Below are 27,969 nucleotides of genomic sequence, written 5' to 3'. Positions count from 1 at the left end.
TTAAAAAGAAATGATCAACTTCCGGGTTTTTTCGCAGATGTGCTATTCGGGAAGAATTCTCTGCGTGACTTCCTTTTTAGTGTTGCTTGTCAGCTAAATTGTAAGTACATATTGTTACTCGCGTTTAAATCTTTTATCATCGGCATTTGTAGAGGTAAAATTCCTTCGTAAACATTAACAAATGTATCGTATATATTCATTTAATATTATTTAATAGTAATTATTATTTATATGTCTTTGTAAATCATAGATTAACCGTTTAAAATCTACATTCTACTCAACAACGTGGTAACGTACTCCATGGCCGATTTATTTTCCTTATTTTTTGATACGATCATTTAACACGTGTTCTTAAGCAATAATTATATTTTGTTCAGCTATTTTTTGTCTTCTTTTTGTAGTTAAATTTCTAAATCTAATGTATTTTGTATACTAATTATTTTTTTGTGTTTCCCTATTTTCAGGACATCATGGTTGTAGAGTGAGTATATTTTAAGTTCATACATTAAATACATCAACTTTGTATAATTTCCCAGCATCAGTTTATCTTTTTGTGGCATCCACACTTAAATATTGGCAACCTTTTAAAAATACTTGCATGCGAAATCTATAACGTAAAACATTTTAATCAAATGAATCAGAATTACTGAATAATGTTTATGTGGCACTGAAATACATCCAGAAGCACGAGCAGAATAAGAAGTGCGTTATTTTTTTGAGGATTATTAAAAAGACATTTAAAGTTGATCAATAACATAAACCAGTTTTGTAAATCTTATATTCAGTGTACTTGAGTGTCATGGACTTTAGTGGTTCTGTGTATAGACATGTAGCTGTTATACTCCGAGAGAAGTTTCTCTTCAAGGGATGGAACAATCATTTAACGTGTCTTCTCTCTCTGATCATTCGAACTGCTAGAAGTAGTAGGCACCTTCATTATTCGAAGGGATGGGCATATGGAATATTGGTTGTCCTGGACACGTTCTTTGAATCAGAAATATTTGTTCTGCACAGGCTGTCCCGATTGTTAAAGGCGACACCTTAATTTTCAAACAGAATTATTGTTTTACATGTCCTACTTGACTTAATATTCTGAACATTAAATACCTCAAATGTTTATGATTTATCGCTGCTCAGTGTTACTGGTGATGGAGCAACTGTTCAGCTTTATTTCGGTGTTGTGTGTTGAAACTGGCGAAAGTAAAAAATACGCACACCCAGTGTTTAGGGTTTTTGTTAGGCCGAAAACGGGTGTTGTACGTATTCTTTGCCACCAGTGGTTTATAAGATGGGTAGAATTTTCCATTCAACAATTAGATTTTAGAAGCTAGATGCAAGAAGATTGATCACTTTGTACACATCAGTCTTGAAATTCTTGGCGCCCTGCTTCTGTTGATTTAGTTGAGTTCTGTCGAATGTTACTTTAGTACTCTTATGGAGTGCTTGGTGTTTGAAACTTCTATGGAAATTATGTTATAACATCCTTAGACTATATAGAGATTTTTTTTTGTATAGGGGTTCTTTATAATATCAATAACTGATATTGAAAATTAGTCACCAATATTAAGATGTATTTATCGGTACCCATTACCCTAACAAAATCAATCGTTTGTAAATTGGTTAAAAGCATTATATTTTGAATTTGTCATAGTGTGATCAATGTGGATATATGTTGATAGATTGTATTGAACTCTGCGAATATCAGTACCCGACCATTTATAATTAAAAAAATAACACTAAAAGCAAGATCTTAATAGATTAGGACATTTTTTCACTCTGGTTTGGTCTGATTTCAACGAAATTATTTCTTTTTTATCGGTATGTGTAATAAATTCGTATATTGTTAATATCCTGTTTAAGTTTTCACATGGATTCTGACAAAAATAATGCAGAAGATGACTTATTGGTATTGGTCATTCAAATTGCACATGTTAGTAGAATAACTCTTCTATGTAAAGATACTACTGATAGCCTCTATCACAGGCAATGCATCTGCACTATCGTTGGACCTAACACTTGAATCATCTTTGAAAAAATGAGCTGCTCACTGTTGTACCTTTTGCGGTCATTTTGTAAACCTGGGGTCTGCCTATCAATCGATCAAATAGGTGGAAGTTTGAGGAGGGTGTCGGATCTTAATGAAGGGCCATTGATCAGCCTAATTCACTGATTGTCTGGTTTGTTGCTTGTCTGCTTGCACATTGTCATGGTGAATTCAGATTCTTACTGGATATCTTCCTTATTATGACTTTTAAGCTTTTTGAGTGTCCCAATGTACTACTTGTTATTCCTGGTGCAAGGAAAATGAGGCCTTTGTCATCCCATTCTGTGATGGTTGCTGGTTCTTGAATGTTTCAGGTTTTGGAGAAGGACTGTCACTATACCATGAACTAAGCCTTCAGTTCTGGATCATGAAATATGGCTACGTTTCATCCCTTGTCACTAAATTAGGAAAAATGTTTTCATAATCTTCAAATGCTTGCATCAGAGCAAACCACCCTTCTTTCCTTCAAATCAAGAGTTAATGTGATTCCTCAGACTCCCATCTTTTATAATGCATTGTGACCACAATCTAGTTGTGCAGCAAACTCAGAGATTGCCACTCATATGTCTAATTCAATCCACCCACTTATTAGTGATTTGTGTAAAAGTTACACCATTTCGAGCGTGGCCGTCGCCAGTACCGCCTGACTGGCCCTCGTGCCGGTGGCACGTAAAAGCACCTACTACACTCTCGGAGTGGTTGGCATTAGGAAGGGCATCCAGCTGTAGAAACTCTGCCAAATCAGATTGGAGCATGGTGTTGCCTCCTGGTCCACCAGTCCTCAGTCAAATCGTCCAACCCATGCTAGCATGGAAAGCGGACGTTAAACGACGACGATGATGATGATGTCACATTTTCATCCATCTGTACACATTGTTCTTGTCAATGGTGTTTTTGTAAATAATCTGTAACCTTCAGTAGATGTCACAGTCAACAAACACCCCTCTTTTGTCAAGAACTAAATCATGGCATGTTTCTGCTTGGAATATATTATTACCTGCAATGCAAAAAAAAAGAGTTACTCTTCCTGTATGTGCCCTTTGATGATCTATAACGATTGATAAAAAAGTTGAGCCCAGTTTTGCATTATTTTTGGTATTACTTTCATATAACTGATGAGTAATCTTTTTTCTTCTTCTTCAGGACAAAGAAAGTCGATAAGTAAGTATTTTTGCTTTCTTTCTTCAACTTACTGAATTGTTTCTCCTCATAAAATAAATTGTTACAAGAAACGTTTCTTTCATAAATGTATATATATATATATATATATATATATATATATATATATATATATATACATACATACACACACACACACACACATATCTTTGCCGCTGACATGTAGCTTTGAATAGCAAAAACAGTTCACCTTTTATAATACTGCTGTGATATGATGGCAGCATAGCTTAGTCTTTTTCAGTAAGAAATGTAATTTTGTAAAAAAAATTGACATGTTCATTTATATAAATCATTTATGTATTTTAATTTTTCAGGACTCCAAAAAAGGCTGAAGCGTAAGTATCTATTTTGTGTTCATAAGACATTGTTAAATAATATTATATTTGGGGCTAATGCAGTTTCGTACCTCTCCTTGGAAAATGCATTTAAAAAAAAAAGAATTTTTCAGATTCCTACATTTTAGATGTTGGAGATTACAAACATGCAAAAAAAATTTTAATCCCCCCACCTCTTCTCCCCCGCCACCAATTAAAATTTTTGATTTTGTTTACTTTAAAGATATTGTAGCGAATTGAAGAACCTATGCAAATTGAAATTAAATACAGACAAAAACATTAAAGTGAAAAAAATTAGCGTTTTACTTGTGTTTGCCTTAAATAATTGAAATAATTTATTGTAAATTAAATATAATCCCATCTAATGTTTGTAAATATATCATGTAACTAACAAAAATATTTTCTTCTTTTCTAGGCCAAAGAAAGTGGAGAAGTAAGTAGTTTTGTCACCTTTGTTTGTAACAAGGTCTTAGTAATAGCAATTTGTTTTAATTTTTTAAAAAGATGGTCTTAATATCATGCAATCATAATTCACTAGAAAATATTTCTGGACACTATGAGTTGTATATGTGGCTCTTGAACCAAGCTGTTTAAAGTGTGATGCTTTGGCTGTCATGTGTTATAAGTAGATTGAAACCGACATAGATGCTGTCTATGGCAGAATTGCTTTTGTCAGACATTTCACTATCACATCATGTCTGCTTAATTCACTCTCAGTGTCTCTTTTTTGCTATATATATATATATATAAAAGCAATCTATATCCAACTTAATGTGGATATTGTTAGTGCCAAATATTGCATTTTATCTAACTCGAGGACCTCCTGTGGATGCAATGTGTATATAAGCACACGCATAGTACTGGCAGATAAGAATCGTCAGCTATGGATGCTGTAACTGCCTGATCACGTGATTTCAACATGTCCCATCTCTTCAGTAATAGATGTCTGGTTCATGTTGAACTGTATAATCCATATTGGTTTGGGTTGTACGGTTCAACATGAACTGATGGGCCAGAGGGCTGCATTGAGCTCCAGTGTCTACTGTAGCATGCTTTTTAATTTTTTTTACAGCTGGATGCCCTTCCTAGTGCCAGCCACTTAAGAGTTTGCTGGGTGCTTGTGTGTGTGTGTGTGTGTGGCACCAGCACTGGTGAGGTCATCAAATACCTTTAAGACAAGATCTGCCAACTAAGTTTGCTATGGTACTGAGGGATATGAAATTGGCAAGTGTCTTGCTGAAGAGGTGAATACATATAGAGATGAGAGATAACTGAAATATGATTTTTAAATTTATTTTTTGTCTAAGTGTTTTGGAGTTGCTGTCATGCTAACCATAATTTTTCAACAAAAGTTTTGAACTATGTACCTTGTGGGACTTTTGTTGTCTTTCTAATCTTTCTGATGAATATTTCAGCATAGCCGTCTTGTTTTACACTCGTAATAGTAAAATGTAGATGATTAAACATTTTTTTTTCTTATTTTTGTAGGAAGAAAGAAGTAGCAAAGAAGCCGTGAGTATAAAGTTAATTGAACTATGTATTTTGTTGGAGATGGAAATGTTTTTCTTTCTCAGCTGATTGTTTTGTTGACATTGTTTTAAATCATTAAAACAAATTTTAGTATTTGCATACCAGAGAGAGCTTATAGGTGTAAGGTTTAATTGTTTATGCTGTTTCATTGGGTTTCTTGCTGTGAAAAATTATGAAATTTCTAAATTGCAAGTGAGTATTGCTTATTTAAGATTATGTAGTCTTCTTTTGACCTCAAACAAGTATCTAATATTGTTTGACTGTTTCTGCCAACAGTATCTATTGAGGGCTGATTAGAAGCAACTGCCTTGCTTTTGTTAGTCTTGGTGTTTCAAACTAAAATCTTCCTAAGTATTTTTCTATTTTTCATTATAGTTTATCATCGAAAGTGCTAAATCAATGTTATAGTAATAAAGTTTGTAGAAATAATGCCACATAGCTGGGTAGACAACTGCAGATTATTTTGATTAACAGCAAACAATTAGACATTGTGTTTCATAATATGAAAAGAATTAACAGTATCAATAGATTGAATTGAATGGGCAATGAACATTTTTTGGTATGAAACATCTTCCAAGAGTGAAGAAAGTCAGCTTGTAACTATAATTCTGAAACAGAAAATCAGTTTATACACTTTTGCTATGAATGTAATCAAACCACTACGCTTTAATATTTAGTTATTTAAGCACTTATCTTTTTATTTCAATTTGCCTATATTATTAATATTGAAAACCACTTTTCATATGATATAATTTAAATTTTTCAGAGATGCAAAGAAACCTGCAGAGTGAGTATTATTTTGTTATATATAATGTATTAAAATATTCAATATAAGTTTTTACTTTTTTGTTAGTACACTTTTTAACTATAATGTGTTTTAATGAATTTTCTAAGCTACTTTCATAGAAAACAGTTTATTATTTTCAAGTGATATCTGGAGTACAACTGACAGGTTCTGCAAGCTACTCTAAATATTACCATATATATTAAACCAGGACAAATATAAAATAGGGAAAATATTTTCACTCTATTTACTTATTAGAATCAATTTATTATTGCTTTTAGTACAGCTATTCAAATTCTATTCACATTTTGTTAAAACTCTGCTATGGATTATACTTCTTCTTTGTCTCACTGTAGCTACTTCCTTTGGAAATCTTTCTAATTAAGTTGCTTTTCCTAAATCTGAAGTTCATGTAATTTTTAAAAAAAGACTAGAATGTAATAGAAATGGCCTAATTCCAAGAGAACATAAAATTTGGTACATCAATGTCAGATTATATATAAGCGTTTACCTAATGAAAATATGTTTGATCAATGATTTAATAAAATTTACATTGAAATTTTGTTATACCAACTGTGTTAATCTGGTTAGTATATGGTACTGTAAACAAGTGTTTTCAGTATTCTAATAAAATTTCAGATTTAATCCATTAGCATTCAGATTGTTAAAATGTAATGCTTATTTTAATCACTGCTTTGTATTAACCATGCATTATCTCATAGCTTTGAGATAATGCATGGTGTGACAGTTTTTTATTCTTAGAATGGCATTGTAGGGTATGGTGGAAAGGTTGGATCTAGTCAGTTTGAATATAAAATGGGTCAAATATTTTGGCTGGTTGCTAAAGGATTAAATATTTTTCATTTTGTAATGGTTAATTTCTTAGTTATTGTGGAAAAGGGATAGTTTAAAAATGTGTTGTATTGCAATGAATTTAAAGCTAACTAGAATTTTTGTCTCTTCAATTTCAAACTAATTGTTTTTGTTTTTTTCTTTTTAGGAAGAAGGTGGCTGATAAAGGGTAAATATTTTTTTTATAATTAAAATAGTATTTGTATTAAAATTATGTTGACATAAATTAAACAGTAACATTCATATATATGCCAAGTTTTAATGATAAGCATATAAAAGTAAGAAATTAATAAACTTAATTGGATAAGTGATAACGAACCACCTATAAGAGTAGGTGGTCAGTTAGAAGAATGAAGTGGTATAACACCTTACACATGCTCTACATGTTTAAAGGCAATATCATTGTTTTAACAATCGTGTAAGGAGGGGCATCCAGACGTAGAAACCATGCTAAATAAGATTGGAACCAGGCTTACTAGTTTTCAGTCAGTCTAACCCATGCCAGCATGGAAACCAGACATTTAATGACAATTATGAAAGCAGTATATTTTAGTAATTTGAGACAGTAAATTCTTCAGATAGTTTTCATATTTATATAATATTGGAAATCACTTAATTGAACTGTTGATCAATATAAGTGTTTAATATGCTGTTATTTTAATTTTTCAGTGCTGCGAAGAAACCTGTAGCGTGAGTATTAACTTGTTATGTAGTTGAGTATGTGAAAGGTCATTGTCTATGGATGTTTGACTCTGGGTAAAGTCATGGGTTCAATTCTTGAACTGGGCAGTGCATTGCTCAAATCTTTTCAACTGTAATGGGTAGTAAGAGATTACAAATGAACTTAATAAGATAAGTGATAACCAACCACCTATAAAGATAGGTGGTCTATCAGAGGAATGAAGTGGTGTAAATCCTTACACATGCTCTACATGAGTGGTTCCCAGGTATTTTTGGGCTGCTGCCCCCTTGAAGCCCAGGCTGACTAACCATCACAAATATAGACTGCTTTCTGAAGCAAATTCAAAGTAACTGTATTTCACAAATAAAACTTAACCTAACCCATTATTTTGTTTTTATATGAATCACTACTAATTATTGCTCCATTTTTCTTCAATTCCCCTTTCGAACCTTCCACCAGGTGGAGTGGAATGGGTAATACTGTCCACTTTGGGAACCACAGCTCTACATGTATAAAGGTGAATAATGATTATCGTTTTAACAACGGTGTAAGGAAGGGCATCCAGCTGTAGAATCCATTCTCAATCTGATTGGAACCTGGTGTGGCTCTTTGGCTTACTGTCTAACCCATGCCAGCGATGAAAACCGACGCTAAATGATTATGAAAGCTGTGTATTTTAGTAATTTGAGACCGTAAATTCTTTAGATGGTTTTCATATTTATATTGGGTTGGTGCATAATTATTGCGGCTTAGTTTGAAGAAATTTAATGCCACAAAAACATCTTTAAATGACGGCCTGACTGTCTGCCAAGCAAATTGGGAGCATTGATTGAAGTAGATGGTAATTATGCTCCAGAATAATCATTTAAAGATGTTTTTGTTGAATAAATTTTGCCAAAAAAACGCTGCAATAATTATGCACTAGTGCAAATATATTGTATATCACTTGAAATGTTGATCAATATAGATTTTAATATGCTATTTTAATTTTTCAGTGATGCGAAGAAACCTGTAGCGTGAGTATTACCTTGTTAATATGTAGTTGAGTATGTGAAAGGTCATTGTCTATGGATGTTTGACCCTGGGTAAAGTCATGGGTTCAATTCTTGAACTGGGCAGTGCATTGCTCAAATCTATTCAACTGTAATGGGTAGTAAGAAATTACAAATAAACTTAATAAGATAAGTGATAACCAACCACCTATAAAGATAGGTGGTCTCTTAGAGGAATGAAATGGTGTAAATCCTTACACTTGCTCTACATGAGCGGTTCCCAGGTATTTTTGGGTTGCTGCCCCCTTGATGGCTAGTCGAAATTCCTAGCACCCCCACCCTGACTAACCATTACAAACATAGACTGCTTTCTGAAGCAAGTTCAAAGCAACTGTATTTCACAAATAGAACTTAAGCTAGCCCTTTATTTTGTTATGAATTACTACTCATTGCCCCACTTTTCTTCAATGCCCACTTCGAACCTTCCACCAGCCCCAGGGGTGGACAATACTGTCCACTTTCGGAACCACAGCTCTACATGTATAAAGGTGAATAATGATTATCATTGTTTTAGCAACGGTGTAAGGATGGGCATCCAGCTTTAGAAACCATTCTCAATCTGATTGGAACCTGGTGTGGCTCTTTGGCTTACTGTCTAACCCATGCCAGCGATGATAACAGACGTTAAAGGATTATGAAAGCAGTGTATTTTAGTAATTTGAGACCGTAAATTCTTTAGATGGTTTTCATATTTATATTGGGTTGGTGCATAATTATTGCGGCTTAGTTTCAAGAAATTTAATGCCACAAAAACATCTTTAAATGACGGCCTGACTGTCTGCCAAGCAAATTGGGAGCATTGATTGAAGTAGATGGTAATTATGCTCCAGAATAATCATTTAAAGATGTTTTTGTTGAATAAATTTTGCCAAAAAAACGCTGCAATAATTATGCACTAGTGCAAATATATTGTATATCACTTAATTGAAATGTTGATCAATATAGATTTTAATATGCTATTTTAATTTTTCAGTGATGCGAAGAAACCTGTAGCGTGAGTATTACCTTGTTAATATGTAGTTGAGTATGTGAAAGGTCATTGTCTATGGATGTTTGACCCTGGGTAAAGTCATGGGTTCAATTCTTGAACTGGGCAGTGCATTGCTCAAATCTATTCAACTGTAATGGGTAGTAAGAAATTACAAATAAACTTAATAAGATAAGTGATAACCAACGACCTATAAAGATAGGTGGTCTCTTAGAGGAATGAAATGGTGTAAATCCTTACACTTGCTCTACATGAGCGGTTCCCAGGTATTTTTGGGTTGCTGCCCCCTTGATGGCTAGTCGAAATTCCTAGCACCCCCACCCTGACTAACCATTACAAACATAGACTGCTTTCTGAAGCAAGTTCAAAGCAACTGTATTTCACAAATAGAACTTAAGCTAGCCCTTTATTTTGTTATGAATTACTACTCATTGCCCCACTTTTCTTCAATGCCCACTTCGAACCTTCCACCAGCCCCAGGGGTGGACAATACTGTCCACTTTCGGAACCACAGCTCTACATGTATAAAGGTGAATAATGATTATCATTGTTTTAGCAACGGTGTAAGGATGGGCATCCAGCTTTAGAAACCATTCTCAATCTGATTGGAACCTGGTGTGGCTCTTTGGCTTACTGTCTAACCCATGCCAGCGATGAAAACAGACGTTAAAGGATTATGAAAGCAGTGTATTTTAGTAATTTGAGACCGTAAATTCTTTAGATGGTTTTCATATTTATATTGGGTTGGTGCATAATTATTGCGGCTTAGTTTCAAGAAATTTAATGCAACAAAAACATCTTCAAATGACGACCTGACTGTCTGCCAAGCAAATTGTGAGCATTAATTGAAGTAGATGGTGAATATGCTCCAGAATAATCATTTAAAGATGTTTTTGTTGAAAAAATTTGGCCCAAAACTCGCTGCAATAATTATGCACCAGCGAAATTATATTGTATATCACATAATTGAAATGTTGATCAATATAATAGTTTAATATGCTGTTATTTTAATTTTTCAGTGCTGCGAAGAAACCTGTAGCGTGAGTATTAACTTGTTGATATGTAGTTGAGTATGTGAAAGGTCATTGTCTATGGATGTTTGACTCTGGGTAAAGTCATGGGTTCGATTCTTGAACTGGGCTGTGCATTGCTTAATTCTATTCAGCTGTAATGGGTAATAAGAAATTACAAATAAACTTAATAAGATAAGTGATAACCAACCACTTATAAAGATAGGTGGTCTCTTAGAGGAATGAAATGGTGTAAATCCTTACACATGCTCTACATGAGTGGTTCCCAGGTATTTTTGGGCTGTTGCCCCCTTGACGCCCAGGTGACATTCCTAGCACCCTCACCCTAACTAACCATCACAAATATAGACTGCTTTCTGAAGCAAATTCAAAGCAACTGTATTTCACAAATAGAACTTAAGCTAGCCCTTTATTTTGTTTTTATATGAATCACTACCAATTATTGCTCCGCTTTTCTTCAATGTCCACTTTGAACCTTCCACTGCTCCCAGGGGGGTGGGGTGGAATGTGCAATACTGTCCACTTTGGGAACCACAGCTCTACATGTATAAAGGTGAATAATGATTATCATTGTTTTAACAACGGTGTAAGGAAGGGCATCCAGCTGTAGAATCCATTCTCAATCTGATTGGAACCTGGTGTGGCTCTTTGGCTTACTGTCTAACCCATGCCAGCGATGAAAACAGACGTTAAAGGATTATGAAAGCAGTGTATTTTAGTAATTTGAGACCGTAAATTCTTTAGATGGTTTTCATATTTATATTGGGTTGGTGCATAATTATTGCGGCTTAATTTGAAGAAATTTAATGCCACAAAAACATCTTTAAATGACGGCCTGACTGTCTGCCAAGCAAATTGTGAGCATTAATTGAAGTAGATGGTAAATATGCTCCAGAATAATCATTTAAAGATGTTTTTGTTGAAAAAATTTTGCCAAAAAAACGCTGCAATAATTATGTATCAGCGCAAATATATTGTATATCACTTAATTGAAATGTTGATCAATATAAGTGTTTAATATGCTGTTATTTTAATTTTTCAGTGCTGCGAAGAAACCTGCAGCGTGAGTATTACCTTGTTGATATGTAGTTGAGTATGTGAAAGGTCATTGTCTATGGATGTTTGATTCTGGGTAAAGTCATGGGTTCAATTCTTGAACTGGGTAGTGCATTGCTTAAATCTATTCAGCTGTAATGGGTAGTAAGAAATTACAAATAAACTTAATAAGATAAGTGATAACCAGCCACCTATAAAGATAGGTGGTCTCTTAGAGGAATGAAATGGTGTAAATCCTTACACATGCTCTACATGAGTGGTTCCCAGGTATTTTTGGGCTGTTGCCCCCTTGACGCCCAGGTGACATTCCTAGCACCCTCACCCTAACTAACCATCACAAATATAGACTGCTTTCTGAAGCAAATTCAAAGCAACTGTATTTCACAAATAGAACTTAAGCTAGCCCTTTATTTTGTTTTTATATGAATCACTACCAATTATTGCCCCGCTTTTCTTCAATGTCCACTTTGAACCTTCCACTGCTCCCAGGGGGGTGGGGTGGAATGTGCAATACTGTCCACTTTGGGAACCACAGCTCTACATGTATAAAGGTGAATAATGATTATCATTGTTTTAACAACGGTGTAAGGAAGGGCATGCAGCTGTAGAAACCATTCTCGATCTGATTGGAACCTGGTGTGGCTCTTTGGCTTACTGTCTAACCCATGCCAGCGATGAAAACAGACGTTAAAGGATTATGAAAGCAGTGTATTTTAGTAATTTGAGACCGTAAATTCTTTAGATGGTTTTCATATTTATATTGGGTTGGTGCATAATTATTGCGGCTTAGTTTCAAGAAATTTAATGCCACAAAAACATCTTTAAATGATGGCCTGACTGTCTGCCAAGCAAATTGTGAGCATTAATTGAAGTAGATGGTAAATATGCTCCAGAATAATCATTTAAAGATGTTTTTGTTTAAAAAATTTTGCCAAAAAAACGCTGCAATAATTATGTACCAGTGCAAATATATTGTATATCACTTAATTGAAAAGTTGATCAATATAAGTGTTTAATATGCTGTTATTTTAATTTTTCAGTGCTGCGAAGAAACCTGTAGCGTGAGTATTACCTTGTTGATATGTAGTTGAGTATGTGAAAGGTCATTGTCTATGGATGTTTGATTCTGGGTAAAGTCATGGGTTCGATTCTTGAACTGGGCAGTGCATTGCTCAAATCTATTCAGCTGTAATGGGTAATAAGAAATTACAAATAAACTTAAGATGAGTGATAACCAACCACCTATAAAGATAGGTGGTCTCTTAGAGGAATGAAATGGTGTAAATCCTTACACATGCTCTACATGAGTGGTTCCCAGGTATTTTTGGGCTGTTGCCCCCTTGACGTCCAGGTGACATTCCTAGCACCCTCACCCTAACTAACCATCACAAATATAGACTGCTTTCTGAAGCAAATTCAAAGCAACTGTATTTCACAAATAGAACTTAAGCTAACCCTTTATTTTGTTTTTATATGAATCACTACCAATTATTGCCCCGCTTTTCTTCAATGTCCTCTATGAACCTTCCACTGCTCCCAGGGGGGTGGGGTGGAATGTGCAATACTGTCCACTTTGGGAACCACAGCTCTACATGTATAAAGGTGAATAATGATTATCATTGTTTTAACAACGGTGTAAGGATGGGCATCCAGCTGTAGAAACCATTCTCAATCTGATTGGAACCTGGTGTGGCTCTTTGGCTTACTGTCTAACTCATGCCAGCGATGAAAACAGACGTTAACCCTTTCGTTACCATATTTCTAACCAAATTACACCCCTTATGTGTTTCAATTAATTTCTAACATAATCATAAATTTAGGCTGGTTTCATTAAACAACTTTTTTATTTATCAACATATTGTGATTTTTGGAAGATAAATTAACGAAAGGTTCTCAACCAATTCTATACCAAAATTTTTGTCACAAAGTGACTTTAATTACAGGTAAATACAGGTAAATTCAACAAAATATAAAATTATTTAAATTTTTGTTCAAACATCGCTATAGAAAATGGGTTATTAGCTAATATTCAATTGGGTATACAACAAAATATTATTATAGAAGAGTTGTGCACATTACTGGATTTATTACTGTCTCTTTTGCCAGTATAAAATTAAAATCCAGATCAGTACCCAGTATTTGATTCACAAATCTTTTCCAAACTTTGATCCCCCATTTTGTGCGCTTTCCTGGCATATACTGTTGAAAATGCACTCGACCTTTATAGCCCACCATATCCTTATCTATAAACTGTTTTATATGTGCTTTGAACACAGTCAATGAGGGGTCTTGTTTTAAATAAGGGATCAAAGTCTGGTTTTCCACGTACTGGTGTACTGCTCGTGTCTATTACATGTAGATATTGAGTCAATTTTAAAAACCGTATCCTCGTCATTATACTTGAGACGTATTCGTCGCCAAAGGGTTCATCACTACTCCAGTAATTTGTTATTCTAGGTAACTTTCTAATGCCCATAATAATATTTATGGCAAAATATGCTTTAATTTCATTCAAGTTTATGGGAAACCTCAAACTATCCTTTTTTACGCTTTGTTTACATTTAGCGTAACGGTTTGTTTCCGCCGTAATCAATTCAAATAGGCACATTGGAAAAAGCAAAAAGAAATAGTCTAAAGCTTTACTCTCCTGGGTAAGACTGTGACTTGGTCCAGTTTCTTTAGAAAAATCACTGAAAGGAGTTTTTAAATTTTCACTCCATTCAGGTACTAATTCATTCTCTTTATCGCTATCATCGGAGCTCTCGGATTCACTGCTTTCATTTTCGGAAAATGAAACCTCACATTCATTATCAAATACCACGTGCTTTTTTTTTTTCGGTTACAGAGTTAGATTTATCAAGGTCTTCAACGGAAAATCCTTCGAATTCTGACTCGCTGCTTGACAGAATAAAATTCGTATCCATTTTTTTGTCAGGATTACAAATTTTGAAAACACAACAGGAACAAATTTGGAAAAAAATCTCCCAAAATTCACAAAATTAAAAAAACATGTTGATCTTCGTACAAAACTATAGCTGAACTGTTTACACAAATAATCACGTGTTTTCACGAATGTACTAACGAGATTTGTTCAGATATTCTCATTTAAATATGAATAGGTGATTACGGGCGGTTTTGGGCGGCTTGGTCACATGAACCAAAATTTTTTTCGGGCGGCTTTGGCCGATTTGGTAACGAAAGGGTTAAAGGATTGTGAAAGCTGTGTATTTTAGTAATTTGAGATCGTAAATTCTTTAGATGGTTTTCATATTTATATTGGGTTGGTGCATAATTATTGCGGCTTAGTTTGAGGAAATTTAATGCCACAAAAACATCTTTAAATGACGGCCTGACTGTCTGCCAAGCAAATTGTGAGCATTAATTGAAGTAGATGGTAAATATGCTCCAGAATAATCATTTAAAGATGTCTTTGTTGAAAAAATTTTGCCAAAAAAACGCTGCAATAATTATGTACCAGCGCAAATATATTGTATATCACTTAATTGAAATGTTGATCAATATAAGTGTTTAATATGCTGTTATTTTAATTTTTCAGTGCTGCGAAGAAAAGCGTAGCGTGAGTATTACCTTGTTGATATGTAGTTGAGTATGTGAAAGGTCATTGTCTATGGATATTTGACTCTGGGTAAAGTCATGGGTTCGATTCTTGAACTGGGTAGTGCATTGCTCAAATCTATTCAACTGTAATGGGTAGTAAGAAATTACAAATAAATTTAATAAGATAAGTGATAACCAACCACCTATGAAGATAGGTGGTCTCTTAGAGGAATGAAATGGTGTAAATCCTTACACATGCTCTACATGAGTGGTTCCCAGGTATTTTTGGGCTGTTGCCCCCTTGACGTCCAGGTGACATTCCTAGCACCCTCACCCTAACTAACCATCACAAATATAGACTGCTTTCTGAAGCAAATTCAAAGCAACTGTATTTCACAAATAGAACTTAAGCTAACCCTTTATTTTGTTTTTATATGAATCACTACCAATTATTGCCCCGCTTTTCTTCAATGTCCACTTTGAACCTGCCACTGCTCCCAGGGGGGTGGGGTGGAATGTGCAATACTGTCCACTTTGGGAACCACAGCTCTACATGTATAAAGGTGAATAATGATTATCATTGTTTTAACAACGGTGTAAGGAAGGGCATCCAGCTGTAGAATCCATTCTCAATCTGATTGGAACCTGGTGTGGCTCTTTGGCTTACTGTCTAACCCATGCCAGCGATGAAAACAGACGTTAAAGGATTATGAAAGCAGTGTATTTTAGTAATTTGAGACCGTAAATTCTTTAGATGGTTTTCATATTTATATTGGGTTGGTGCATAATTATTGCGGCTTAGTTTGAGGAAATTTAATGCCACAAAAACATCTTTAAATGACGGCCTGACTGTCTGCCAAGCAAATTGTGAGCATTAATTGAAGTAGATGGTAAATATGCTCCAGAATAATCATTTAAAGATGTCTTTGTTGAAAAAATTTTGCCAAAAAAACGCTGCAATAATTATGTACCAGCGCAAATATATTGTATATCACTTAATTGAAATGTTGATCAATATAAGTGTTTAATATGCTGTTATTTTAATTTTTCAGTGCTGCGAAGAAAAGCGTAGCGTGAGTATTACCTTGTTGATATGTAGTTGAGTATGTGAAAGGTCATTGTCTATGGATATTTGACTCTGGGTAAAGTCATGGGTTCGATTCTTGAACTGGGTAGTGCATTGCTCAAATCTATTCAACTGTAATGGGTAGTAAGAAATTACAAATAAATTTAATAAGATAAGTGATAACCAACCACCTATGAAGATAGGTGGTCTCTTAGAGGAATGAAATGGTGTAAATCCTTACACATGCTCTACATGAGTGGTTCCCAGGTATTTTTGGGCTGTTGCCCCCTTGACGTCCAGGTGACATTCCTAGCACCCTCACCCTAACTAACCATCACAAATATAGACTGCTTTCTGAAGCAAATTCAAAGCAACTGTATTTCACAAATAGAACTTAAGCTAACCCTTTATTTTGTTTTTATATGAATCACTACCAATTATTGCCCCGCTTTTCTTCAATGTCCACTTTGAACCTGCCACTGCTCCCAGGGGGGTGGGGTGGAATGTGCAATACTGTCCACTTTGGGAACCACAGCTCTACATGTATAAAGGTGAATAATGATTATCATTGTTTTAACAACGGTGTAAGGAAGGGCATCCAGCTGTAGAATCCATTCTCGATCTGATTGGAACCTGGTGTGGCTCTTTGGCTTACTGTCTAACCCATGCCAGCGATGAAAACAGACGTTAAAGGATTATGAAAGCAGTGTATTTTAGTAATTTGAGACCGTAAATTCTTTAGATGGTTTTCATATTTATATTGGGTTGGTGCATAATTATTGCGGCTTAGTTTCAAGAAATTTAATGCCATAAAAACATCTTTAAATGATGGCCTGTCTGTCTGCTAAGCGAATTGTGAGCATTAATTGAAGTAGATGGTAAATATGCTCCAGAATAATCATTTAAAGATGTTTTTGTTTAAAAAAATTTGCCAAAAAAACGCTGCAATAATTATGTACCAGCGCAAATATATTGTATATCACTTAATTGAAATGTTGATCAATATAAGTGTTTAATATGCTGTTATTTTAATTTTTCAGTGCTGCGAAGAAACCTGTAGCGTGAGTATTACCCTGTTGATATGTAGTTGAGTATGTGAAAGGTCATTGTCTATGGATGTTTGACTCTGGGTAAAGTCATGGGTTCGATTCTTGAACTGGGTAGTGCATTGCTCAAATCTATTCAACTGTAATGGGTAGTAAGAAATTACAAATAAACTTAATAAGATAAGTGATAACCAACCACCTATAAAGATAGGTGGTCTCTTAGAGGAATGAAATGGTGTAAATCCTTACACATGCTCTACATGAGTGGTTCCCAGGTATTTTTGGGCTGTTGCCCCCTTAACGTCCAGGTGATATTCCTAGCACCCTCACCCTAACTAACCATCACAAATATAGACTGCTTTCTGAAGCAAATTCAAAGCAACTGTATTTCACAAATAGAACTTAAGCTAACCCTTTATTTTGTTTTTATATGAATCACTACCAATTATTGCCCCGCTTTTCTTCAATGTCCACTTTGAACCTTCCACTGCTCCCAGGGGGGTGGGGTGGAATGTGCAATACTGTCCACTTTGGGAACCACAGCTCTACATGTATAAAGGTGAATAATGATTATCATTGTTTTAACAACGGTGTAAGGAAGGGCATCCAGCTGTAGAATCCATTCTCAATCTGATTGGAACCTGGTGTGGCTCTTTGGCTTACTGTCTAACCCATGCCAGCGATGAAAACAGACGTTAAAGGATTATGAAAGCAGTGTATTTTAGTAATTTGAGACCGTAAATTCTTTAGATGGTTTTCATATTTATATTGGGTTGGTGCATAATTATTGCGGCTTAGTTTCAAGAAATTTAATGCCATAAAAACATCTTTAAATGATGGCCTGTCTGTCTGCTAAGCGAATTGTGAGCATTAATTGAAGTAGATGGTAAATATGCTCCAGAATAATCATTTAAAGATGTTTTTGTTTAAAAAAATTTGCCAAAAAAACGCTGCAATAATTATGTACCAGCGCAAATATATTGTATATCACTTAATTGAAATGTTGATCAATATAAGTGTTTAATATGCTGTTATTTTAATTTTTCAGTGCTGCGAAGAAACCTGTAGCGTGAGTATTACCCTGTTGATATGTAGTTGAGTATGTGAAAGGTCATTGTCTATGGATGTTTGACTCTGGGTAAAGTCATGGGTTCGATTCTTGAACTGGGTAGTGCATTGCTCAAATCTATTCAACTGTAATGGGTAGTAAGAAATTACAAATAAACTTAATAAGATAAGTGATAACCAACCACCTATAAAGATAGGTGGTCTATTAGACGAATGAAATGGTGTAAATCCTTACACATGCTCTACATGAGTGGTTCCCAGGTATTTTTGGGCTGTTGCCCCCTTGACGTCCAGGTGACATTCCTAGCACCCTCACCCTAACTAACCATTACAAACATAGACTGCTTTCTGAAGCAAATTCAAAGCAACTGTATTTCACAAGTAAAACTTAAGCTAACCCTTTATTTTGTTATGAATTACTACTCATTGCCCCACTTTTCTTCAATGCCCACTTTGAACCTCCCACCAGCCACAGGGGTGGACAATACTGTCCACTTTGGGAACCACAGCTCTACATGTATAAAGGTGAATAATGATTATCATTGTTTTAACAACGGTGTAAGGAAGGGCATCCAGCTGTAGAATCCATTCTCAATCTGATTGGAACCTGGTGTGGCTCTTTGGCTTACTGTCTAACCCATGCCAGCGATGAAAACAGGCGTTAAAGGATTATGAAAGCTGTGTATATTAGTAATTTGAGACAGTAAATTCTTCAGATGGTTTTCATATTTATATTTCATATTTATATTGGAAATCACTTAATTGAAATGTTGATCAATATAAGTGTTTAATATGCTGTTATTTTAATTTTTCAGTGATGCGAAGAAACCTGTAGCGTGAGTATTACCTTGTTGATATGTAGTTGAGTATGTGAAAGGTCATTGTGTATGGATGTTTGACTCTGGGTAAAATCATGGGTTCGATTCTTGAACTGGGCAGTGCATTGCTTAAATCTATTCAGCTGTAATGGGTAATAAGAAATTACAAATAAATTTAATAAGATAAGTGATAACTAACCACCTATAAAGATAGGTAGTCTCTTAAGAGTAATAAAGTCGTGTAAATCCTTACATATGCTCTACATTATTGGTTCCCAGGCATCTTTGGGCTGTTGCCCCCTTGACGCCCAGACGACATTCCTTGCACCCCCACCCTAACAATCAGACTGCTTTCTGGAGCAAATTCAAAGTAACTGTATTTCACAAACTTAACCTAACCCATTATTTTGTTTTTATATGAATCACTACCAATTATTGCCCCGCTTTTCTTCAATGTCCACTTTGAAACTTCCACTGCTGCCAGGGGGGTGGGGTGGAATGTGCAATACTGTCCACTTTGGGAACCACAGCTCTACATGTATAAAGGTGAATAATGATTATCATTGTTTTAGCAACGGTGTAAGGATCGGCATCCAGCTTTAGAAACCATTCTCAATCTGGTTGGAACCTGGTGTGGCTCTTTGGCTTACTGTCTAACCCATGCCAGCGATGATAACAGACGTTAAAGGATTATGAAAGCAGTGTATTTTAGTAATTTGAGACCGTAAATTCTTTAGATGGTTTTCATATTTATATTGGGTTGGTGCATAATTATTGCAGCTTAGTTTGAAGAAATTTAATGCCACAAATACATCTTTAAATGATGGCCTGACTGTCTGCCAAGCAAATGGTGAGCATTAATTGAAGTAGATGGTAAATCATCATCATCATCATCACCGTTTAACATCTGCTCTCCATGCTAGCATGGGTTGGACGATTTGACTGAGGACTGGTGAAACCAGATGGCTACACCAGGCTCCAATCTGATCTGGCAGAGTTTCTACAGCTGGATGCCCTTCCTAACGCCAACTACTCAGAGAGTGTAAATATGCTCCAGAATAATCATTTAAAGATGTTTTTGTTGAATAAATTTTGCCAAAAAAATGCTGCAATAATTATGCACCAGCGCAAATATATTGTATATCACTTAATTGAAATGTTGATCAATATAAATGTTTAATATGCTATTATTTTAATTTTTCAGTCCTGTGAAGAAAACTAGAACGTGAGTATTACCTTGTTGATATGTAGTTGAGTATGTGAAAGGTCATTGTCTATGGATGTTTGACTCTGGGTAAAGTCATGGGTTTGATTCTTGAACTGGGCAGTGCATTGCTCAAATCTATTCAACTGTAATGGGTAGTAAGAAATTACAAATAAACTTAATAAGATAAGTGATAACCAACCACTTATAAAGATAGGTGGTCTCTTAGAGGAATGAAGTGGTGTAAATCCTCACACATGCTCTACATCAGTGGTTCCCAGGCATTTTTGTGCTGTTGCCCCCTTGACGCCCAGGTGACATTCTTAGCACCCTCACCCTAACTAACCATCACAAATATAGACTGCTTTCTGAAGCAAATTCAAAGTTACTATATTTCACAAATAGAACTTAAGCTAACCCTTTATTTTGTTTTTATATGAATCACTACCAATTATTGCCCCGCTTTTCTTCAATGTCCACTTTGAACCTTCCACTGCTCCCAGGGGGGTGGAGTGGAATGGGCAATAGTCCACTTTGGGAACCACAGCTCTACATGTATAAAGGTGAATAATGATTATCATCGTTTTAACAACGGTGTACGGAAGGGCATCCAGCTTTAGAAACCATTCTCGATCTGATTGGAACCTGGTGTGGCTTACTGCTTTTCAGTCAAACTGTCTAACCCATGCCAGCGATGAAAACAGACGTTAAAGGATTATGAAAGCAGTGTATTTTAGTAATTTGAGACCGTAAATTCTTTAGATGGTTTTCATATTCATATTGGGTTGGTGCATAATTATTGCGGCTTAGTTTGAAGAAATTTAATGCCACAAAAACATCTTTAAATGACGGCCTGACTGTCTGCCAAGCAAATTGTGAGCATTAATTGAAGTAGATGGTAAATATGCTCCAGAATAATCATTTAAAGATGTTTTTGTTGATAAAATTTCGCCCAAAAAACGCTGCAATAATTATGCACCAGTGCCAATATATTGTAAATCACTTAATTTGAAATGTTGATCAATATAGATGTGTAATATACTGTTATTTTTATTTTGCAGTCCTTTGAAGAAAACTAGAACGTGAGTATTACCTTGTTGATATGTAGTTGAATATGTGAACGCTCGTTGTCTATGGATGTTTGACTCTGAGTAAAGTCATGGGTTCAATTCTTGAACAGGGCAGTGCATTGCTTAAATCTATTCAGCTGTAATCGGTAGTAAGAAATTACAAATAAACTTAATAGGATAAGTGATAACCAACCATCTATAAGGATAGGTGGTCTCATAGAAGAATGAAGTGGTGTAAATCCTTACATATGTTCTACATCATTGGTTCCCAGGAATTTTTGGGCTGTTGCCCCCTTGACACCTGGGCAACATTCCTGGCACCCCCACCCCAACTAAACGTCACAAACATAGGACTCTTTTTGAAACAAATTCAAAGCAACTGTATTTCACAAATAAAACTTGACCTATTGAACCCATTATTTTGTTGTTTTTACATGAATAGCCACCCCATTATTGCCCCACTTTTCTTCAACAGTCCCTTGGAACTTTCCACAATGGTATAAAGAAGAGCCTACAGCTGTAGAAGCCATGCTAAATCAGATTGGAACCTGGTGCCGCTCCCTGGCTTACTACTTTTCAGTCAAACCGTCTAAACCATGTCGGCATTGAAAACAGACATTAAATGATTATGAAAGCAGTATATTTTAGTAATTTAAGACAGTAAATTCTTTAGATGTTTTTCATATTTATATAATATTGTAAATCACTTAATTGAAATGTTGATCAATATAGATCTTAAATATGCTGTTATTTTAATTTTTCAGTGTTGCCAAGAAAACTCGAGTGTGAGTATTATCTTGTTCATGTGTAGTTGAGTATGTGAAAGGTCATTGTCTATGGATGTTTGACTCTGGGTAAAGTCATGGGTTCAATTCTTGAACTGGACAGTGGATTGCTCTAATCTACTCAGCTCTAAAGGTACTAACAGGCTACTGAAACAGCCCTCTCTCCCTCCTGCTGATATCCTGGATATTGCCTCTAAAGGGGCTGTGGGGGGATCTGTTTACTCATGACTAGGTACCTAAAATAATTATGCCATACTTGTTGGTAAGTGATGGCTGGCTGTACTTTTATGGAATTAAATAATTTTGTTGACAAGTTATACATATAAAAAATTTCAGAATTATTGAATATTTAAAGCAATACTATGTGGTTAAGTTCTTCCCAACCACATGATTTTCAGTTCAGCCTCATGCAATGACACTTGGACAAATGTCTTGTAAGCCCAGTTCAATCACAGCTTTGTGGAAATTAGGTAGTTGTGTGTGCTTGTGTCTCTATCTTGACATCAACCTAGTTGTAAACGTGCTTTACTAATCTGTCGTCCTAATCTGTGAAGATGTTATCTGGCCATAGAGAAATATTACCATACTTGAAAACGGGTGAGGGTTGGTGCTCGGAAGTGGCATCCAATCATAGAAAATCTGTCTTAATGAATTTTGTCTAATCCATGCAAGCAAAAAGACACAAATGTTAATGAGGATTATGAAGATACGTCTTAATTTTAATATAAACATTAGCTATGTAATATTGAAAATTACTTTGTTGTGTTTGTCAATATATGACTGTGATGTCATTTTAATTTTTCAGGGCTGCAAAGAAAACTGGAGAGTGAGTATTATTTTATCAGATTTTTAATTCCGGCTCACCATTCATATTCATCAAAAGCATTCCAACAGTGACTAACTTGTCCTTTCAGAACGTTTTAGAACTATAGAATCCAATGTGTCCTTGTTTAAAACTGTAGGTTAGAGTTTGAGGGATTTGGGACTGTTAGTAGAGGCCTCTGATTGACTCAGGTGTTGTCTTGTTTGTGTAGATAACCATTTTTTAATTGTTAAAGCTCTAGAGCTTAACCATTTAGCATTTAACCTGGCGAAATATTCTACCTGCTTTGTATTCAAACCAGCTAGATCCTGCCTCTCACACCTACCCTACTATATCATTCTAAAAATACACAGTCACATCAGTGAGATTTCATAGCTACAAGATAATGTATGATTTATACAAAACAGTTTTAATAAGTAAGCAATAAATTTGGGAGAGTAATCTAAATGCTAAAATGGTTAAGGTGATACTAGAATATCTTGTCCACACTATTGTGTGCAACCTTTACTGTTTCAAGTTCTAGGGCTCATTGGGTTAGTTAAGTTTTTGTAGCATATGAGAGATTATAAGATTCCCACTGAATGGCATGCCAGTCAGTTGTAGGGTTACTCATTTACTGTTGCGTGGGCAGGAGCAGATTCCCACTGAATGGCATGCCAGTCAGTTGTAGGGTTACTCATTTACTGTTGCGTGGGCAGGAGCAAAGTGGAATGCTTGCCCTGTCCAGTCCAAGAATTGAAATCACCATCTTGCATTTGTGAGTGCAGTACCCTAACCAATAGACCTCACACTATCACTCACTCTGTGTTAAACCTTTTTTAACTCCATACACTTTGGCAATATCGAAGCATTGAAACATGTTTATTCACAAACATTCTACATGTTTTCAACAGTAAATTCATTGAAGAATGTGATATATTTACTTTTTAGTTAAATAATACTGAGCACCATGCATTATGAATGCATACCACATAAGAGTAAGGATCATGCCACACAAATTTTATAAACATCTGGAAAGTTAACCCTGTAGCTTTCATTAAAACCTTATTAATCTATACATTATTCCACCAGTCCTCAGTCAAATCGTCCAACCCATGCTAGCATGGAAAGCGGACGTTAAACGATGATGATGATGATGATTATCTGTTCAGCTGATGAGGTCAACTTACAATATCCTGAGTGCTTTATTGTGCTTTTAAAAACAGTCCAAATAATATGCAATATATATGTGTTTTCTAGTTAAATATATTTTAGATGATTATCATCAGTTTAAAATTCTAAATGGTTTATTTGAAATATTGAGTAACAAAAAAAATTTTCAATGTGTACTTTTAATTTTTCAGTGCTGGGAAAAAAACTGATGGGTAAGTGTGATTTTGTTTTCTCATTTACTTATTACATCTTTTGGTATTGTTAATTTAAGCTCTTACGAAGTTATTTCTAAATTCCATGAATATAGTGTTTTTTCTGTATTTTCTCTATCTGAAAATTATTTTTCTTTCCAGTGAAAAAAAAATCCCCAAAGTACCTGAAAGTGTATTGAAGAGAAGGAAAACCAGGAAAGCTCAAGCTATTAAACGAAAGGCTAATATTCTCCAGAAAAAAGCTGTAGGTATCTCTTACTATTCCTTTATCATTTTGCATTCTTTTTAGTGGAGATGGTTTTATTAGAACTAGATATTGATGTTGAAAAGGGAAAATTGTTTTTGATTAAAAATTGAACAGTAATTTTTTTAATTTTTTTTTTTTTATTAAAATCTGTTAAAATGTAGTCTAGATATTTATAAAAATATTTTAATCTCTCTTTAGTGGTTATGTAACTCAACTGTAAGGAATTATTGATTTATAAACTGAAACAGGTGAATGAATGTTAAATAGTTGTTAGCTTATATATGCCATCTGAATATTTTTTCACAGATGAATGGCAAAAGAGTTTTCTCTTCCCAATTCTAGTTTTAAGACAGTAGAGTGATCCAATAATTAATCTTTCACTTCAGAAACTCAAGAAGAAGAAGATAACAATCTTTCATCGAGCTGAGAAATATGTAAAAGAGTATCGCATGCAGGCACGTGAGGAGATCAGGCTGCGTCGTGAAGCTCGCCGAGCTGGAAACTATTATGTTCCCAGTGGTGCAAAATTGGCTTTTGTCATAAGAATTAGAGGGTATGTTACTACAAAAAGATTACTTCAAATTCTTAACTCCTCATTGTAACAGCTTATTTTTTTCTCTTGATTTTGGGTGAAGATTGGGGTTTTGGAGAACTATATGGTGTATATGAGTGTTTTACATTCTACATGATAGTGAGACGTGAGCCCTGAATGCAGAGGACATGTGAAGGTTAGAAAGGAATGAGGCTAGTATACCCTGCTGGATTTGTATACATAAGTATACATGTCTGATGGTGCTAATGTTTTGAGAGAGAAGTTAGGCATGGGAATTAATGGCTGCGTGTAAGAGAAGACTGCTGGTTTGATCATGTGACGAGGGTTGCTGACAGCTCCATAAAGAAGTGCCGATCTCTCAAAGTAAATGTAAAGTGTGGAAGTGGGAGACCCAGGAAGACATGGGACGAAGTACTGAAGAATGATCTCAGGACTCTGGACTTGTCAGGTGAGATGAAAGAAGACCAAGATGCCTGACACCTTCCTGTGCTCAAGTAAACCGGTATTCCACAGCAGAACTGTTAGGACTGGTCTCCATGGTGGTGAAGATTGACCTGCAAGGCTGGTGCCACTTAAAGGCACCCAGCACAATCTTGTCAAGTGGTTGGTGTTTGGAAGGGCATCCAACTATAAAAATTATGCCGAGTCAGACTAGAGTCTGATGCAACTTCCCTGCTTGCCAGCATGGACAACAGACGTTAAATGATGATGATGTAAGGAAAAGTGACTTCCTGTATTAAAGAATAAAGCAATAGACTTGGTGCAGAACTAGCTCAACATTTGTAATCTTAAGTTCTATGTATCTAGCAGAAGCAATTAATTTTCAGTCTAAACTGTAAATAACATGTATGTGAAGGCTGCAAAATCTGAACTAGTCAGTATATTTGCTTATCTTCCTGTATCTCCACCACTTTCAACCACCTTTTAGTCCACAAATTTCAATTCCTGTGGACCTAATTTTTTTTAATCTACTGTTGATATCTGCATGGAATATGGTTGTTAAATGTTGATGATTATTTTAGAATTTAAGTGAAACACATAAGGTGTGTTAGAAAGGGTTAATGCTACCTTACAACACTATTAATAACTCCAACTTTTGATGAAATGTAATGTTCCTATTTCAGTTTCCTATATTTCATGTATGTTATCTCATATTTCTATTTTCCAGTATCAATGGAGTCCATCCACGACCCAGAAAGGTAATGCAGTTGTTTAGGCTGAGACAGATTAACAATGGTGTCTTTGTCAAAGTCAACAAAGCAACTTTACAGATGATCAAGATTTGCGAACCTTATATCACTTGGGGGTAAGCAGCCATCCAGGCATGTTATCATTCGTGTGGTGTGATTTTCATTTTAACTTCAGCATGAGCACTACTAATGTTGCTTGTGTCAGTAAAATGTGAGTGTTCGATTTTGCACAGCATTTTATAATTGACAACTGTGAACAGAATTATGTGTAGTTTGCTTCTAAAGTAAGCAAAAAGTAACAGCTATCAAATGTCAGAAGGAAAAAGATAACATAGAAAAAAGTCATTAAAAAAAAATTGTAACTCTATTTCCGAAAAGGAAATTACTTTCATGCCGACTCAGTATTTCAATCATGGAGGAAAGGAATCCACTTTTTTATGTCGTAAGTTTGCTTAATAAACTGCAAAGAAAACACACATAGATGGTGTAAATAGGAACACTTTTGACAGTTTTTTCTCGAATGAGGCTAAAGTTACACAGAAGAGGTGTTGAATAACATGAGCTGACAAAATATCCTTTGAAGGTTATCAGTTGACTAAGTGAGAATATCTTTTTATGGATATACGGAGAGGCAAATAAATTACAAATATATTTTGCCTGATGTGGGATCGTTTGATCATATTAAAATACATTTATCTTGTCGCTTTGAATAAGCTTGTTTTATCTTGATTTTGACATGGATTTTTTTTTTGTTATTGTTAGGTACCCTAACCTGAAGAGTGTTCGTGAATTGGTCTATAAAAGAGGATATGGTAAAATAGAAGGACGACGTATTCCATTGACTGATAATGCTCTCATTGAAAGGAAGCTTGGTAAGTAAATTTTAGCACTCTCTCTTTCTACAAAGGCAGCAAATTCCCTCTAACATAAAAACATTTTGTTATTAAATTTTAGTTACAGTAAACATGTGTAGTAGCATATTGTCACCAGTTCCTGTTAGTACTTTTTGTTTGGTCATTTCCACTTACTGTTTCTGAAGTCATGGTTTTAAGTTCATTTATGCTGCGTTGCACTTTGGGCAAACGTCTTTTATAATGCTGGTCTGACCGAATCCTTGTTAGTGAATTTAAAAGACAATCTGAACAGACATCCATATTGTGAATTATATATACATGCACATAAAGCATCCAATTGACTGTATAAAGCATTAAATAGAATTGCTTTGTGGTTACTTTGGCTTGTTGTGCTTTGAATGTGTTGAGTTAAAAGGATAGTATTTTAGTGATAAATATTTTGATTGTACAAATATTGATGTATTTTGTTTTAAATTTGTTTGATAATCTCTTTGATCCACTTGATTATTTATGATATATTATGGTTTTTTTCCTTCTTTTAGGTCGCTTTGGTATCATTTGTATGGAAGATTTAATCCATGAAATCCACACTGTTGGCAAACACTTCAAATACGCTTCCAACTTCCTATGGCCATTCAAGTTAAACAATCCACGAGGTGGCTGGGTGCGCAAATACAACCACTATAATGATGGAGGTGATTTTGGCAACAGAGAGAACCAAATTAATCCCCTTCTCAGAAAAATGACATAAAAGAGAAACTTGTAATAAATTTCACCAGGTTAACTAAAA

At 35.0% G+C, this 27,969-nt stretch overlaps 1 protein-coding gene across 1 annotated transcript; it reads left to right on the top strand.

Moving 5' to 3' along the window:
• Nucleotides 1-101: 101 nt before the first annotated feature.
• Nucleotides 102-27,969, top strand: LOC106884433 (large ribosomal subunit protein uL30). Its single transcript, XM_089358986.1, has 29 exons — nucleotides 102-154; nucleotides 465-481; nucleotides 3,188-3,205; nucleotides 3,538-3,558; nucleotides 3,974-3,991; nucleotides 5,047-5,070; nucleotides 5,855-5,875; nucleotides 6,873-6,893; nucleotides 7,394-7,414; nucleotides 8,402-8,422; nucleotides 9,432-9,452; nucleotides 10,466-10,486; nucleotides 11,520-11,540; nucleotides 12,574-12,594; nucleotides 15,090-15,110; nucleotides 16,144-16,164; nucleotides 17,198-17,218; nucleotides 18,252-18,272; nucleotides 19,087-19,107; nucleotides 20,294-20,314; nucleotides 21,355-21,375; nucleotides 22,128-22,148; nucleotides 22,954-22,974; nucleotides 24,315-24,335; nucleotides 24,477-24,579; nucleotides 24,969-25,135; nucleotides 26,304-26,441; nucleotides 27,088-27,197; nucleotides 27,722-27,969. The coding sequence occupies exons 2-29, from the start codon at nucleotides 471-473 to the stop codon at nucleotides 27,928-27,930; spliced, it is 1,197 nt and encodes a 398-aa protein (XP_089215112.1). The 5' UTR covers nucleotides 102-154; nucleotides 465-470; the 3' UTR covers nucleotides 27,931-27,969.

This window comes from Octopus bimaculoides, chromosome 10, assembly GCF_046866305.1.
Source record: "Octopus bimaculoides isolate indiv1 chromosome 10, ASM4686630v1, whole genome shotgun sequence".
NCBI lineage: Eukaryota > Metazoa > Mollusca > Cephalopoda > Octopoda > Octopodidae > Octopus > Octopus bimaculoides.
The sequence above is the reverse complement of the archived record's forward strand: the minus strand, read 5'-3'. Positions and strand labels throughout refer to the sequence as shown.